Source organism: Mastigoproctus giganteus, chromosome 4 (genome assembly GCF_048544385.1).
Source record: "Mastigoproctus giganteus isolate SK-2022 chromosome 4, ASM4854438v1, whole genome shotgun sequence".
NCBI lineage: Eukaryota > Metazoa > Arthropoda > Arachnida > Uropygi > Thelyphonidae > Mastigoproctus > Mastigoproctus giganteus.
The window spans coordinates 236,137,824-236,156,108 of NC_143578.1; the positions used below are offsets into that span (position 1 = coordinate 236,137,824).

At 38.5% G+C, this 18,285-nt stretch overlaps 1 protein-coding gene across 5 annotated transcripts in view; it reads left to right on the forward strand.

The window, feature by feature from the left end:
• LOC150087516 (laminin subunit alpha lam-3-like) overlaps nt 1-18,285 on the forward strand; it is a 746,420-nt gene that overhangs the window by 164,226 nt on the left and 563,909 nt on the right. For all 5 annotated transcript variants that reach the window (XM_090371226.1, XM_090371225.1, XM_090371229.1 and 2 more), the window contains exons 2-3: nt 2,798-2,924; nt 11,810-11,963. In XM_090371226.1, the coding sequence (XP_090227352.1) occupies nt 2,798-2,924; nt 11,810-11,963 (281 nt within the window). The remainder of the gene's footprint in view (nt 1-2,797; nt 2,925-11,809; nt 11,964-18,285) is intronic.

Here is an 18,285-nt window from a genome sequence, read left to right on the forward strand (position 1 = left end):
GTTGCTTCATTATGCAAATATATGGCATTGGGTTTTTAATCCACATGGAGAGAACCCACCCCCCTATTTTTAGAACTTTTTCTTCCAATTTGACAGAAGAAGAAAAACTGGATATTTTGTCAAGCAACCTCACCAGAGGCTGACAAATTCAGTCATAATGAGAAGAAAGCCCAAAAATATCTCTGCCCTCCAATCCTGATTGACTGAAACCCGTAATTTTCACTCCCGGGTCAGAAAGGTCATTGGAAAAGCAAGCAGCGAAAGTGTTAATGTAAATTATTTAAAATATGTATTTTTTATTTTAAAAATAAATAAATAAATAGTGCTATTTGGCACCCTCATGGCACTTCTTTAGAGCAATGCTTGATGCCAAATTCTTCCTACTGAGAGGGTAGACTGGTCTAGGCAACTAGATGTTGATTGCTACTGGGACTAATAGTATTTATAGCATGTTACTGCTGCAAAAAAAAGGTGGGGGATCAAAACTGTTGGGAACTGCTGGAAATAACTACAGCCAGTTCACTCCTGCCCCTTCCCACATATATGTGAGTATGGAGTGGACCGTATATGTATGAATACTGAATGTACCATATATTAGCATTAGTATTAGTTGAGGCATTTGATTCAAGAAAGCAAGCTTATACAGCATCAGCCAAAAAAAAAAAAAAACCCTTACCATATATGTGAGTTCTGAATTACCTCTGTATATGTAACAAGGCAATGTTTGTATTGATATTTACGCTGGTGTTCAAAGAAAGTGCATCACCCCTTAAAATTGTAATTGTCATCCGAATAACCTAAGTATATGGCAATATTTCTTACAGCTTGCATCAGATAACATTGACAAGCATAGTCGTAATATTGCAAGATGACATAATATTGCATCAGTTGTTACTTTCAGCTATGCAAGCATGCTCTGCTAGAGTTGCAGTCATTTCTTGCTTGTATCAGGATGGCGAGTTATGTGCAGTCGAAGCCAAGAAGAAAGAGTGCTATTGTTGCTTTATGTGTGAAATTATGTTCTTCCTGTCATATTGCTTATAGAGTGTCTTGTAATCAGTCAACAGTGACTAGATTTCTTTCCAAACTTAAGAATACTGGTTCTGCTGCTGAGGAAAAAAGGAACCAGACACAAACGAGTCTCTATGCCAAAACAGGACCGTGTTTTGAAGCGCTTATGCCTTAAAAACCGTAAAGCTTCTTTGTCTGGGCTGAAAAGAGAATGGAAAGAACATACAGGAGTGGTAGCAAGTGCAGTAACAGTCAGAAGACGCCTCTTCAAAAATGGACTTGAAGCCTGTCATCCTAAGAAGAGGCCCCTCCTCACACAAAAAATGAAAAAGGCCCAATTAATTTGGTGTAAGGAGCATATCAAATGGACCCCCCCCCTCCAAGCAGTGGAAGTCAGTTATTTTCTTGGACGAGAAGAAATTCAACCTGCATGGCTCTGATGGGAGACAAACGATTCGCCTTAGACGTGGTAAGAATACCATCAAGACTGTATGGTGTCTACAGTGAAATTCCTTACCAGCCAAATGATATGGGGGTGCATTTTGTATTGCGGAGTAGGTCACCTGCAGTTTATAAAAGGGTATCATAAATGCCAATGGATACCTGGCTATACTGGAAGGCAAATTGCTGCCAACCATTAAAGACCATTTCAACCTGCCAAGTAACTGCATCTTTCAGGGGTGCCTCTGTAGCCAGGTGGGAAGGAGCAGCAGCAGTGTGCAGCACATGCTTCTTGATTAGACCGGGATTCGAGCCCGTCACCACCAAATACGGAAAGGTCAGGGAATGACCACCGCATATCCCGGAGCAATATGGCCTTAGTTGCTAATGCTCCTAAAAACCAAAACAACAGTAACAACACTAACATCTTTCAGGACGACTCTGCTCCTTGTCATTGGTAAAAAAGTGTAAGTAGGCACTTCTGTAGTTACTTTAGCTTCATTTCTGCCTTAGAGGTTTAACAGTAATGTGTTTACATTTGTTATAGGTGAAAAAATGGATGGAAGAACAGCATTCCATTACAACTCTTAGCTGGCCAGGAAACAGCCCAGACCTGAATCTGTCTGAATCTGATTTTGTCTCCCATCAGAGTTCCCTATAGAGAACTGTTCGCATCATGTGGAATCTGCAGTTGCCAGAAAGAAATTAAAGACCCTTCGTGAACTTCAGGAAGCCATAATTCGTATTTGGAACTCCGAACTATCAGTTGATTATCTTCAGAAATTGATCTTGTCACTGCCTTGACGGTGTGCTGCTGTCATCAGGGCCAGAGGCAGTTCAACTAAATATCATTTTGCACCTGGTGAAATTTATTTTGTTTTCCATTTAAAATGATAAACTGAAGCAAATTGAGGGCTTTTGATAACATTTCAGCCATAATTGTCATGTTTACCAAAACTGTTGTATAATGGTTGCAAATGCTCATTTTGGAATATTTTGGGAGCACCTGTCAAATATTACTTAGTTTTTCCTTAACTATTAATAAATATCTTTTGTTTATATTTCTGTTTGTGATGCTAGTCATTAATGTAACATACCATCATGAAAAATGGTTAGAAATGTGAAATTCTTAGGCGATGCACTTTCTTTGAACACCAGTGGATACCTGGTGTTCAAAGAAAGATATTTTCCCATGATGGTCAATACTCAAGAATGATGTTTGTTATATAGGTCTTTTTTATGATTATTATGTGAGAATTGATTAAATTACACTAAACAATTATAGTATTCTGTTTAAATTGTATTCAATATTACATTCTGCTTAACTTTCCTTTGTATATTTCAGGTTCATCTAGAGGGCTCTTTCCAACTGTATTTAATCTGGCTGCAAATGCTGCCATTACTTCAAATGCAACCTGTGGAGAATTTGGGGTGGAAGTATACTGCAAACTTGTGGAACATGTTTTTATGAGGTAATGTAATACTAATTTATTAAGAGACATATTATGCTTTTAAATTATATTGCTGTTTGGTTTAAAATGAATATTATATTTGTCTTGCTTGTATAAACACGAGTCAGTTTTAAAATCTACTCGTGTTTTTTTAAGGTCCAAGTATGTTATTAAATGAGGTTCTGGATTTCTGTGTAAGAAACTTTAATCCTATGTGAATTTTGAAAAAAAACCAACAAAACTTTAATCTTTTATTCTTGTTTTTTTCATTTACTAATATTCTAATTTGTTTCTTATCCTAAACTGGAGAAGAGGAAGGGTTCTTCTATTATTTTTTTTTTATGTTTCAGCTTCAGCCCATTCATTATTTCCATCCAGGGATTGAAATGGAAAATTTTACACAATACAATGCTCATTAATAAAAATCTTTTTTATAATGAAATATGTATGTTACATTACTAATGAGTGTGAGAACTAAGAACAATGATGTACTGTTCTCTGGTCTCTTAGGTTACCAAAAAGCATCAGTCACACTTTTCAGTAATTTAAGAGGGCTGGCTCTTAATTTGCTTGCTTGTCTTTTTAAAAGTGAAGGTTTCTTTGGTTTTAGTTCTGAATATGAGGTTTTGAAACAGTCAATAATTTTGGGAGTCTTAACGATTGTACTTTATTCTTAGAATGGATATGACTTTGAAATTTCAGGTATTTTTCTTTTCTTTCTTTCTTCCTTCTTATTTATTCTTTTTATTATTATTAGTATATTTAGGGATGAAGTTAGCATTACCATTACTACTGGCAAATGATTCAAGAAAGCAAGCTTATAGAGCATCAGCCAAAAAAAAAAAAAAAAAAACCACAAAAAAAAAAACATACCTTCCATTTCACCTATTTATTCTCTCCAATAGTTTGTCTAGTTCTTCCTTGAATTTATTTCAGCTACAACAACAGATGGAAGTTTATTCCAACAATCACCTACCTGCTGGCTAAAGGCAAACTTCTGCACATCTATTCTGTAACTGTCCTTTTTCAATTTGAATTTGTACTCTCTTGTGTGTAGTCTGAGCAAAAGGAAGACTCCCATCAGCATTGAGCTCCCTCAATCCATTCAGCATAAACACCTCAGACCACCTTGCAGGTGCCTAGTCTCTAGATGCTCAAGAACTGAAGCCTTTCTTGGTAAGAACACCCCTTTGTTCCTCTCACCAATTTCGTTGCTATTCTCTGTGGTTGTTCTAGCAGCTTTACATCCTTCATAAAATGAGGCCTCCAGACTGGTCCAGTATGAAAATGTGGCCTGACCATTGCAGCATACAATGGATAATTGCCTCCTTATCCCTGCCAGAATTCCTGTATATCATAAACCCCATGTGCTGTCCTGGCAACTTTTCTGCATTGCTCAGAGAACTTCATCATCATTCTTCTCTTTCTTGCTTTCTTGGTGATTCCCTTCTACTTCTGACTCTCTCTCTCTCAGGGTAATGCGGGAATTTTTTTTGGCTGGTGCAGCATAAGCCTCAGGCTTCCTTGCACCATATGGCTAATAATAATAATAATAATAATAATAATAATAATAATAATATCCCACTGCACAGTTACCCCCAGGTCTTTTTCGTTTTCCATTATACTGAGTGTACCACACAGTTGGTTTTTCACTCTGGGGTTACTGCTGATTTGCATTTGTCAATATTAAACTGCAATTGCCATTTCTCAGCTGATCTGTGTAACTTTTCTAGACCCTGTTGCAGTAGCATACTGTCATTCCTGCCATTAACCACCCCAACCTTTGCATCCTCTGCAAACTTGAACATTAAGCCTGATATGCTTTCATCAGTATCATTGATAAATATAGAAAACAACAATGGGCCCAACACCAAAATCTGGGGAAGGGTGAATCCACTAATAACATTTGTCCACGAAGAACAATGCCCATTGATTCCACTCTCTGTCTTCTTCCACTGAACCATCCCTTTATCCATAGTAGCAATCTGACTTAAATGCCACACTGCTTCAATTTCTAAATAAATGACTTCAACAGTAGTCATTTATGTGCAACAGTATTAGAATTAGTAGAGGCATACGATGCAAGAAAGCAAGCTTATACAGCATCAGCCAAAAAAACCCCCTCCCATTTTACCCCTCCATTCGTTCCAAATGCCTGTCCAGCTCAACCGTAAATTTATTTAGGCTATCAACTTCCACAACAAAAGATGGAAGTCAGTTCCACCAATCAACTACCCGCTGGCCAAAGGAAAATTTCTGCACATCTATTCTACAAGTCTTTCCTCAATTTGAAACTGTGCCCCCTCAGGTTCTTAATCTGAGCAAGAGGAAGAATCCCACCAGCATTCAGCTTGCTCAGCCCATTCAAGGCCTTATCAGATCACCTTGCAGGTGTCTACTCTCCAGGTGCTGTACTTTGCAAAACTTAAGCCTTTCTTGGTAAGAGCACCCCTTTGTTTCCCTGACCAATCTTGTTGCCCTTCTTTGTACTCATTCTAGCAACTCTGCATCCTTCCTAAAATGAGGCCTCCAATTCTGTACACAGTACTCTAGGTGTGGCCTGACCATTTCCTTGTATAAAAGGATAATCACCTCCCTGTCCCTGCTAGCAAAATTCCTATATATCATTGACAAGATACAGCATCTTGTCAATGACAAATGCAAATGCTCCATGACCTGCCCTGGCAGCCTGTCTGCACAGCTAACCAAACTTCATATTTGAATGCACAATTACCCCCAGGTCTTTTTCATTTTCCACTTCCCTGAGTGTAGTACCATACAGTTGGTATGTTTCTCTTGGGTTATTGCTACCCATATGCAGTACTTTGCATTTGTCAATGTTAAACTTCAGTTGCTACTTCTCAGCCCATTTGCACAACTTATCTAGATACTGTCTTTACTGTCGTTAACAATCCTGCCAACCTTTGTATTCCTATATATCATTGCAAACTTGTATCATCTGCAAACTTGGACATTAAACCTGATATACCTTGAACAATATCATTGATAAATATACAAAACAACAATGGGCCCAACAACGAACTCTGGGGAACTCCACTAATAACATTTGTCCATGAAGAGCAGTGTCCATTGATCACCACTCTCCATCGTCTCCCACTCAATCATCCCTTTATCCATTGTAGCAACTTTCCCTTAATGCCATACCTCTCCAGTTTGTACAACAGTCTTCCATATGCAGTAGTATCAAAAGCTTTCCTGAAATTCAAGTATATAATACACCGGACAGCATCCATACTTCCCCAAAAGAGATAAACCCAAGACTGATAAAAGTAAGCCCTCAGCAACTCGGAAGCCGCCTGATAGACCCACCAAGCCAAAATAATGGCTAAATTCCTACAATGGAATTGTCGTGGATTCAGGTGAAATAATGATGACATCAAGGCCCACCAGCCCATTTGCTTTTGCTTACAGGAGACTTACCTAAAGGAAAATGATGATCCCACCATGCGTAACATCACAATTTTTCGTAAGGATAGAATTGCAGATGGTGTTGCTCATGGAGGAGTCGCTATCCTTGTGGGCAACTAGACTCCTATTCAGCCCTTGCTAATTACAACCAGCATAGAGGCTGTTGCAATTTGCCTTACAGTGGGATTTCTATTAACCGTGCTCTATTTATTTGCCACCTGGGACTGACATCTCCCAGGAAGACCTTGATGATCTTGTAACGCAGTTGCCTCCCCCTCTCTTACTTCTCGGGGATTTCAATGGACATAATACTCTGTGGGGTAGTGCTAGCATTAACGGAAGGGGACGAGTCATAGAGCGTATTATTATTATTATTATTATTATTAGCTATATGGTGCAAGGAAGCCTGAAGCTTATGCTGCACCAGCCAAAAAAAAATTCCCGAGTTACTCTGAGAGACAGAGAGAGAGAGAAAGAAGTAGAAAAGTAGACGGAAATAACCAAGAAAGAGAAGAATGATGATATCCAGCTCAGGACCCTGGGTGTGCCAAGCCCATACTCACCAGATGTGAGCCCCTGGGGCATATGCTAAATGACAATGACCTCTCCCTTCTAAATATTGGAACAAACACATTCTTCCAAATGCCTACCTGTACGTTTTCTGCCATTGATCTCTCTATCTGCTCCCCTTCTCTACTCCCTTCGCTCACTTGGGAAGTGGAGGAGAACCCATATGGAAGTGATCACTTCCCTGTGAACCTCGTTACACAGTGGGAGACCGTGTCTTCCTTTCAGGTTACCATGGTGGAAGTTTGATCAGGCTGACTGGAGTGCCTTTCAACATCTGGTAAATTTTGACATCTCTGCAGTCAGTCTGGAGCCTATCAATGATGCAGTCACGTACATAACAGAAAATATTGTCCATGCAGCTGCAACTACAATTCCAAAAACGTCCACCCGGTTTCCTTCGTTTCCAAAACCATGGTGGAATTCACAATGCACAGCAGCAAAAAAAAAGGCTCAAAATAAAGCGTGGGGGATATTTCGTCGATATCCTACCACGACCAACCTTCTAGCCTTTAAACGAGCACGAGCCAAAGCACGCTACATCTGCCGTCAGAGTCAAAAGGAATCGTGGATCCACTTTACTTCATCAATTACTCAGTCTACTAGTACTAAGTTGGTCTGGGATAAAATTCGGAAAATGAAGGGGAAATGCACATCCCTCATCGGTCCTGGAATATAGTGGATGTACTATTGCAGAATCTACTGCAATAGCCAATGCTCTTGGGGAAACGTTTTCTAACATCTCTGCAACATCATCTTACTCCCCAGAGTTTCTGGTCTTAAAGCACAACAGTGAAAAATAGGCCCTTAAGTTCACATCGAAGGGTTCCCACGCATATAATGGGCCATTTACTAACCACGAGCTGAAAACAGCACTTGCCCGTACAAAGGCTACCGCTGTTGGACCAGACAACATCCATTATGAAATGATAAAACATCTTTCACCAGAATCCATGGGCCGTCTGCTCTTCCTGTACAACAGAATCTTTCTTGAAGAGCATTTTTTGGATACCTGGCGCAAAGCAACTATACTTGCTTTTCCCAAGCCAGGAAAGGATCCTAAATCTCTGAAAAGCTATCGTCCTATTGGTCTGACTAACTAGCTGCCTGTGCAAAATATTGGAGAGAATGGTCAATGCTCGTCTCTTATGGTATTTAGAATCGAATGACCTTCTCTCCCGATTTCAGTGCGGCTTCCGAAGAAACAGGTCCACACTGGACCACTTAATTAGACTGGAAACATCTATCAGAGATGCTTTCCTAAAAAGAGAACACTTGGTGTCCATCTTATTTGACATGGAGAAAGTGTACGACACAACTTGGAGATTTGGTGTTTTAAAAGACCTTTACAATCTCGGTCTAAGGGTCACCTTCCCGTTTTTATTAAAAATTTTCTATTCTGCCATTATTTCCAAGTTCGCGTAGGAGCCTCCCTTTCGCGGCCCTTTTGCCAAGAGGAGGGGATACCACAAGGATCTGTCTTAAGTGTCACGCTTTTTGCCATTAAAATAAATTCTATTTCTGAACAACTTCCTCCAACTATAAACAGTGCACTCTACGTTGATGACTTCAGCATATTCTTTCAGTCATGCAATATGAGGGTTATTGAGAGACAACTGCAACAAGCTATTGACCCTCTTAACTCTTGGGCCATGGCCAATGGTTTCAGGTTCTCACCGGAGAAGACCATTTGTGTCCATTTTTGTCGCAAACGTAACCTCCACCCTGAGCCTGAATTACCACTTGGACAAAGCACCATTCCAGTTGTATCAGGGGCGAAATTCCTGGGACTCATTTTTGACAAAAAGCTGACATTTGTCCAACACATTTGTCAGCTACGCACAAAGTGCATGAGAGGGCTTAACATTCTCCGCTCTCTCTCTCTTCCTACCTCTTGGGGTGCAGACCGATGCACTCTACTACGTCTATACCATGCACTTGTACGCTTAAAATTAGATTATGGGTCTCAGGTATATGCATCTGCCAGAAATAGCGCTGTTCATTGGCTTGACCCCATCCATCATCAAGCCATTCGTATTGCTGCTGGTGCATTCAGAACATCACCTGTCCAAAGTCTGTATGTCAAAGCAAATGAACCATCCTTGTCGCTTCGACGAATGCAGTTGTCTATACAATATGCATTCAAGCTGAAGTCCCTGCCAGATCATCCCATGTGGACATCCATTTTTGAGCCACAATGGGAAAATCTTTATAACACATGACGGACCGCCAATCGCCCATTCGGCATTCATGTTCAAGAGCTACTCAATGAGCTTAACATCTCGGTAGACAAGGTTGCTCAATCACCAAAGGAGACCCTTCCACCCTGGCATGCACAAACACCAGCATGTGACTTCTCACTCAAGATTGCGATGAAGTCTAATACTTCAGCTTTTGTCTACCTTCAGCTCTATTCACAACACCGTGCAGAACATTCTGACTTTTGGCCAGTTTACACAGACGGCTTGAAGTCAGAATCGTATTGTGAGATCTGCTGCTGTTTTTCCAAATGATACCATATCAGAACAGATACCCCTTGACTGCAGCATTTACACTGCAGAGATGCATGCTATAGTATTAGCTCTGGATCACATAAGAAAACACCGTTACCAACGGTGTATTATATATGCCGATTCAATGAGTGTACTACAGGCTTTATCAGTGGTGTCACGCAATAATCATCCAACCCTGTCCCGGATTCAGCAGATAATATACAGCCTCTATGTAAGTGGATTCGATATCTGCTTCTGCTGGATCCCCAGTCACATCGAGATTAGAGGAAATGATTTGGCTGACATTGCAGCCAAATCAGCATCCCTGACGGATAATCTTGACCTGTTAGTCCCCTATACACACTACAGGCTACAGGCAAGTGATCCGTAGTAACCTACAATCTCAGTGGCAAGATTCGTGGCATCGCCTGGTTACTACAAACAAACTATGTCGAATTAAGCCTGTGATCCATCCTTGGCGGTCCAGCTTACGCAGGGATCGCAAAGAGGAAGTTGTTCTTGCTCGGCTCCGCATAGGACACTGTCATGTGACACACTCCTTTTTGCTGAGGGCTGATGACCCTCCTATGTGTGAGCAATGCAACACCATTTTATCTGTTCAACATATTTTATGTGACTGTACCAGTTTTAGAAATGCTCGTTTTACCGCTTTTAACCATCTGACCGAGCCATATACACTCAGTCAGATTTTATCCGACAATGACCATGTGTCTGCTATTTTTAGCTTTCTAAAATCAATAAATCTTTTTACTCACATTTAAAAAATCTACCTTATTATTGTTACTTGTTTACTGATATTTGTCTTTTACAGTTTATACTTGTTTTTTATACCCTGACTTAGTGACCTAATTCATTAGATCACTGAAAGTTTTACTTTTTTATGACAAGGTTTTGGCGCATTATAGCCTTAGTTGCTAATGCGCCAATAAAACCCAACCAACCAGCCTCTTCCATTCTACACTACCATGAATATGGCATCACACAGTTGGTATGGTAATCTGGGATTACTGCTATTCATATTCAGTATCTTTCTTTTTCAATTGCCGCTTTTCAGCCCATCTGCTAAATTTTTCTAGATCCTGTTGCATACCCTGATTACTGTGATTCACCACCCTGCCAACCTTCATATCATCTGTAAACTTAGACATTAAGCCTGATGTGCTTTCATCAGTATCATTAATGAATACAGAAAACAACAATTGGCTGAGCACTGAACCCTGGGGGAATCTGCTAATAACATTAGTCCTAGAAGAGCAATGCCCATAGCAGTAACTTGCCCTTAATGCCACAATGCTTCAATTTGTACAACAGTCTTTAACAGTATCAAAAGCTTTTCTGAAATCTAAGTATATAATAGCAACATTTTTTTTTTGCATCCAGTTCCTTTGTTACTGCACCATTGTATCCAATCAGATTGGTAAGACAAGGTCTTCCCTTAATGAATCCATGCTGTGGCTGAATTATAACTGCACTCTTGTCTAGATAGTTCTGCATTACATTCTTTTACTCCATTATTTTCCCTGGAACAGAAGTTAACAGGTCTGTAATTATTCACGACACCCTTTGATCCTCCTTTGTGAGTTGGACATACATTCACACATCTCCAGTCTGTGGGAACTTCTCCTGAATCCAAAGTTGCTCTCATAATTATGGCCAATGATTTTATTACCTCCATTGCTGCCTCCCTTAATATAATTGGATAGTGCTTTATTTATGTTTAGCTTTGACAATTTCTCTTTCCCTTTCCTCTCAGTTATCACAAAATCATTTAGTTCTCTTTAATTTGGTATACTTCTGGCATCCCATTCCTAAAAAATTCCTCATGTGTGAATGTAGATGCAAAATACTCATTCAGTTGGTGTCAACCTGAGCATGACCATCTGTTATAGCATTCATACCTAGCTGACCAATGGGATTCATTCTTTTCCTTCTAGCTGAGTGTTTATAAGTAAAGAAGTCTTTTCTACTTTCCTTTGCATTATTTTTCTAGAGATCTCTATTAATCTGCTTTAGCTTCCCTAACCACCTTTATGACTTGATTAACTTACATTTAATTAGATATTTATTACTCCAAAATGTAAAAAAAAAATTCACTTTAAACTTTGGTATGACCATGTAAGGTCAGAGTTGTTTTACAAGGTAGATATGACAAGAAAAAGGTAGATAAGACAAGAACAAGATGGCTCAGATCAGAGCCATCCGAAATGAATGTGTTATTATACTCACTTTTAATTTCTGTTACTTGATTAATTTCTTTCACTCTAGAAGTGTGAAAGAAATTAATAAATTTTATTCTTGGAGCTTAATTGTGCTTTATTCTAGTGTTATAATATACATATTCAGGAAGGTATATTTATGCTTTTTGTTCTTTCATGCTTTGTTTGTCTTAAATTTTAGAGAGCCGCAGTGTGGTATTTGTGATGCAAAGAATCCTGAGAAAAGGCACCCTATTAGTAATGCAATTGATGGAACTAATAGATGGTGGCAGAGTCCTACGTTACAAAATGGTAAACGATATGAATGGGTTACCATTACATTGGACCTCAGACAGGTATGTATTTATAATTGGCTATACAATTGATATAAGTAAATAGCTCACAGTTTAAACAAACTGGAAGCTAATTTTACTAAAATCTTTGAATTTTAATCACATGGAAAATCTTTTATGATGGTCATCATGTTAATAAATATCATCATACTTCTTGTTATTGAAAGAAGTATTTTAAAATATGGAAAACTAATTTGTTTTTCTCTCTCACACTAGTTTGTAGTTAAGATATTTAATTTAACTGATGTAGTCATATTGTAATATGGAGCTTTGTTATGAAAATATTATAAAGTAATAATCTAAAGTTAAAAAAAAATCACAAAAAATAAACTTATGAACTGAAAATCAGAATTTTTGAAAATTACACCACATTGAAATTGTAAAAATGCACACATGTATAAATAGAGGCTGATTTTAAAGCTTAAGAGAAATTTTTGGTAATTTTCTTCTTTTAGAAGGTTATATGCATGAAAGGGAAAAAAAGGAATTATAGTCTTCTTGACAATGTATACATTGTCACGTTGGAGAAGCATTCCTGATAGGCTTCTTTTGGAATTGCTAATTGTTCCTGTGCCATGTGCTGAATAATTTCTTCAGTTTTTGCAAATCTGTGACATTCCATGGGGGCTTTAAGCTTGGCAAACAAAAGAAAAAAAAAATTACAGGGAGCCAAATCTGGTGAGTATTGCAGAAAGTGCTGAGTATGCAGAGGTAATGTCATGATGCAAGTACAAATTCCCTGAAGTCTGCTTTTCTTCTGGCTTTTTTCTCTGAACAACATAACACAATTACAATAGAAAAGTTTTTTTAGTATTACTGGTTCACTGTTTAATTTGTGGGACAAATTCATAATGAACAATTGGGTTCATTATGTGTGTCAAAAAAATTGGGACATATAGCAGCCTGGAAAGTGAGATGGAGTTTACAAGAGGTAAACTCCAATGTATTTGCTTCTCCCATGAGAACATCCTGCTAGACGCTCTCATGGAAGAAGCAAATACATTGGCTGTGTTAAGGTTACCAAGAGTGAAAACAGATACATGTATATTTGCTTGTACACTAATGCAACTAGTTGTAAATAAACAAATTTGATGAATGAAGTACTGGTTGAATCATCAAATGCAGACGTTGTAGGGATATCAGAAACACGGTGCTAGTCATGCATAAGGGATGCGGATTTAAACATGGGGCATACAATGTATACAGGAAGGACAGACAGGACAGGAGTGGGGAGAGAATTATGCCATTGGTTAAGAAGAATCTAAGGTAGTATATGCTCAGTTGATGTGGGTGGTCAGTACAACAATACACTGCAATGTTGAGTCAGTTTTGGTATGACTGGGAGGATTAAAATGAGAGTCTGCGGCTGTTGTAGGCCTATACAGACTGGTAGAGTCTGCTAGTAGATTGGATATTTTATAATGTGGGATTTTAACTTTCCAGATATTGACTGGAACTTGTGCATTGGTCACTCATGCAGTAGCAGAAATTTCCTGGATTTATGGTATGTTAGAGAAGTAATAGTGGAAAGCAGTACTCTTGATCTGATTATCAGCAGTGACTCTTTATGCATTAGAAATCCCCAGATAATGAAACCACTAGATGGCAATGATCACATTATATTGATATGAGATCTACTTAAAAATATAACTACTGTTAAGGGTAAAGGGAAGGATTTTACTTTTGTAAAGGTGATGACTATATTGACCCTTAGTTTTTAAATTCCTTTCAGTGGAAGCAACTGGTGATGTTACCAACTGAAAATTCTAAATGGGGAGCATCCAGGAAAGTAATCATAGAAGCTACTAAGCTTTTCTTACCATCTAAGAAATATTGTTCAGGGTATCACCTATATGGATGTCAGATGAACTAATGAGGCAAGTGCAAATTAACACAAGCAAAGAATTCTTTGCATGTGTTAACACTAGAAGGAAAGGGATAGATGAAATTGGCTTATTAGATATGAATAGCATAACTATTGATGATCCTGTTCAGTTTGTTGATAAAGTAAATAGTCTGTACTGACATTCATCCACAAAAAAGTGTTTAGAGATGGGAATACTAGAACTACACCAAGTTATAACTTGGGGCTAAATGATTTTGTGATAACTGCGAAGAAAGTGGAAGAAAAATTGTTGAAGCTAAAAGTAAACAAATCATCTGGAGTTGATGATATGTATTCAATTATATTAAAATAAGCAGCAAAAGAGGGTAAGAACCTTTGGCTATTATTATGAAAGCATCTTTGGATTGAGGGGAGGGCCCCCCTATAGATTGGAGATGTGCAACCATTTCTCCAATTCACAAAGGGAATCAAAGGACTATGTGAGTAATTATAGACATATAAGCTTGATCTCTGTTCCAGGGAAAATAATGGAGTCAGTGGTTAAAGAAATATTGCAGGATTATTTTTACAGGAATGGAGTTATTGGAAATATCAGCATAGATTTCTCTGACCAATCTGATTTGCTACTATGATGCAGTAACAGAGGAACCAGGTGCACAAAAATAATTTTGATATCATATATTTCTATTTCAATAAAGCTTTTGATACTGTTCCACATGTTGTGAAAATTGGAATAATGTAGTATTAGGAGCAAGTTACTCCTATGGATAAAGGGATAGTTGAGTGGCAGAAGACAGAGGTTAGTTATAATTAGTACTGCTCTTCTTGGGCTAATCTTATCAGTGTAGTCTTTCAAGGTTTGGAATTGGCACCCCTTACTGTTTTCATTATTTATTAATGTGTTTATTTGAGTATTTATAATCTAAATATGCAGCTGATACAAAGGTTGGAAGGGTTGTTAATGCAGGAATCAACGACTATTACTAGACCTAGAAATATTAGACAAATGGGTTGAAAAATGGCAATTGAGGTTTAACATTTACAAATCCAAGAAACTGCATATGGGTAGCAGTAATCCTAGAATAGCATACCAACTTTGTAGTATCACAGTAAGGGTAGTGGAAAATGAAAAGTGGAAATTGGAATAATGTGTTGGAATAATGTCCTGGAGGTAATTATTGCTGTCAAACTTGTCCAGCTCATCTAGCTAAGGGTAGTGGAAAATGAAAAGTCCCGGAGGTAATTATGCTGTCAACATGAAGTTCTCTGAGCAGTGTAGACAAATTGCTAGTACAGTCCACCAGGGATGTCCTAGCAACAGGTGAGTCCTGCATACAGCTAAGTGCCTCATTTTCAGCAGGACGTGGACCTCTTGGAACACATGCAGAAAAAAGCACCAGATTTGTCAAGGATACTCTTACCATAAAAGGTTTCAATTCTCCAAATTTCTGCACTTGGAAACTTGGTACCTGCAAGGAGATTTGATTATGGTATTAAATGGATTGATAAAGCATTAAATGGATTTAGTGAATTAAATGCTAATGGCATCCTTACCCTTTGTTGGATAACACTGTTTTTAAATTTTATACAATGAGACCAACTGATGATGTTACCAACAGCAAATTCTAAATGGGAAGCATTCAAGGAATTAATCTTGGAAGCCACTAGGCTTTTCATACCAACTAAGAAATACTATTCAAGGTTTATGCTTAAACGGATGTCAGATGAACTTTTGAGACTTGTGTCAGAGAAGAAAAATGCATGGGATGAATATAAATTATCAGGAGACACAGATGCCTATGGTAGATATAAAATAGTCTGTAATCAAGTCACAAAGAAGGTTAGGCATTATGAGAAATCTTTGGCAAAGGATGCAAAGAAAAACAATAAAGATTTCTTTACTTATGTAAACTCTAGAAGGAAGGGGATGAATCAGATTGGTCCACTTGATATTGATGGTTTGATTATTGATGATTCTGCTCATCTAGCTGACAGTCTGAGCAAGTATTTTTCATCTACATTCACACATGAAGAATTCTGTAGGGAAGTGAAGGCCAGAAGCTTATAAAACTCTAAGAAGGAGTTAAATGATTTTGTAATAATTGAGAGCAAAGTGGAGGAGAAATTGTTGAAGTTAAATATAAGGAAGGCATCTGGGGTGGATGGGATCTATTCAGTTATATTAAAGGAGGCAGCTAAGGAAGTAAGCAAGCAAGCCCTTAGCCATGATTATGAATGCATCCTTGGACTCAGGGGAGATCACCACTGACTGGAGATGTGAAAATGTATCCCCAATTCACAAAGGAGGATCGAAAGGTGACACGAGTAATTATAGACCTGTTAGTTTAACTTCTGTTCCTGGGAAAATAATGGAGTTGCTGGTTAAAGAAGCACTGCAGGATCATCAAGACAAGAGTTCAGTTCAGACACAGCATGGATTTGTTAAGGAGAAGTCTTGTCTGACCAATTTGATTAGATACTACAGAGTGGTCATAAAGGAACTGGATGCGTGAAATAATTTTGATATCATATACTTGAATTTTAGGAAAGCTTTTGATACTGTTGCAAAATGGAACAGTATCAAAAGCTCATACTGCTCCAACTTGTACTACTGTACAAGTTGGAGCAGTATTGAGGGCAAGTTGCTGCTATGGATAGAGGGATGGTTGAGTTGGAGAAGACAGATTTGGTTTGGTTTGGTTTGGTTTTTTTTTAGGAGCATTAGCAACTAAGGCCATATTGCTCTGGGGATATGCGGTGGTCATTCCTTGACCTTTCCACATCCTCCGTATTTGGTGGTCACGGGCTCGAACCTCAGTCTAATCAAGAAGTGTGTGCTATGCACTGCTGCTCCTGCCCACCTGGCTACAGAGGCGCCTGGAGAAGACAGAGAGTGGTAATCAATGGACACTGTTCTTCGTGGACTAGTGTTATTAGTGTTGGCCCCCAGGGGCTATGTAGGGCCCATTAGTGTTTTCTATATTTATCAGTGATATTGATGATGTATCAGACTTAATATCCAAGTTTGCAGATAACAAAGTGTGGAAAGGTTGTTAATGACAGTAAGGATGGTACCTACTGCAATAGGATCTGAAAAAGTTGAGCAGATGGGCTGAGAGTTGGCAACTGAAGTTTGACATTGACAAATGCAAAGTGCTGCATACGGGAATTAGCGGTAACCCCAGAGTAACATAGCAACTGTACAGTACTACACTCAGGTTAGTGGAGAATGAAAAAGACCTAGGGGTAATTGTGCAGCCAGGTACGAAGTTTTCTGAGCAGTGCAGACAGGCTGCAAGAGTAGCTCATGGAATCTTGTCAATGATATATATAGGAATTTTGCTAGCAGGGATAAGAAGGTGATTATCCCCATGTATGAGGCAGTGGTCAAGCCACACCTTCGGTACTGCTTATAGGTGTGGAGACCTCATTTTAGGAAAGATGTAGAGTTGCTGGAATGAGTACAGAGAAGGGCAGCAAGATTAGTGAGTGGAACAAAGGGTTGCTGTTACCAAGAAATGCTTAAGTTCTGAAATTGCAGCTTCTGAAGACTAGGCACCTGCAAAGTGATCTGATTTATGTGTTAAAAGCCTTGAATGATTTGAGTAAGCTCAATACTGATGGGATTCTTTCTCTTGCACAGATTCCACACCTGAGGGGGAATAAATTCAAATTGAGGAAAGACAGTTGTAGAATAGATATGCAGAAATTTGTCTTTAGCCAGGAGGTGGTTGATAGTTGGAACAAACTTCCATCTGTTGTTGTGGAAGTTACAACTTAAATAAATTCAAGGCTGAACTAAACTAAACAAAAACTTCGGAGTGAATGGATGGGTAAAATGGGAAGGTTTTTTTTTTTTTTTTTTGGCTGATGCTGTATAAGCTTGCCTTCTTGCATCGTATGCCTATGCTAATGCTAACACATACATAATGGGAAATAAGCTTAAATTGTAAAGAGTGGCCTGCAGGATAGATGCTTGAAAATTTGTTTTCAGCCAGAGAGTAATTGACTGTAGGAACAAACTGATGTTGTATAAGCTTGCTTCCTTGCATCATTTGCTACTACTGATGCTAATGATATTCAAATTTAATTGAGATTGTCTTGTTTTTTTGGACCTTGGAGAAGCATGTTGATGAAGATCCTGACATGTGAGACATCTTTCTGTACTCTCTGTGATAATCTGTGAGAATTCAAGGCACTGACTTAGCTGAAGCACGTTGCATTTCCAAATCTTGTGTTAAATTTGATTGACCTGCTCCATAACAAATACTAGTTTCCCTACCACCTTGGTAGAAAGGTTTAACCTCAGTCAGTCACTCCTGATCAGATTATGAACACAGCCAATTGAATAATTGGCTTTTGAAGTTGATGATTGCAAAGATCATCTTTGACACATAAATGTGACTCCTTAAACTTTGTGAACCACTGAAACGTTTTCGAACAGCATATAGCATCTTCTCCAGAAGCTATTGGCAACAT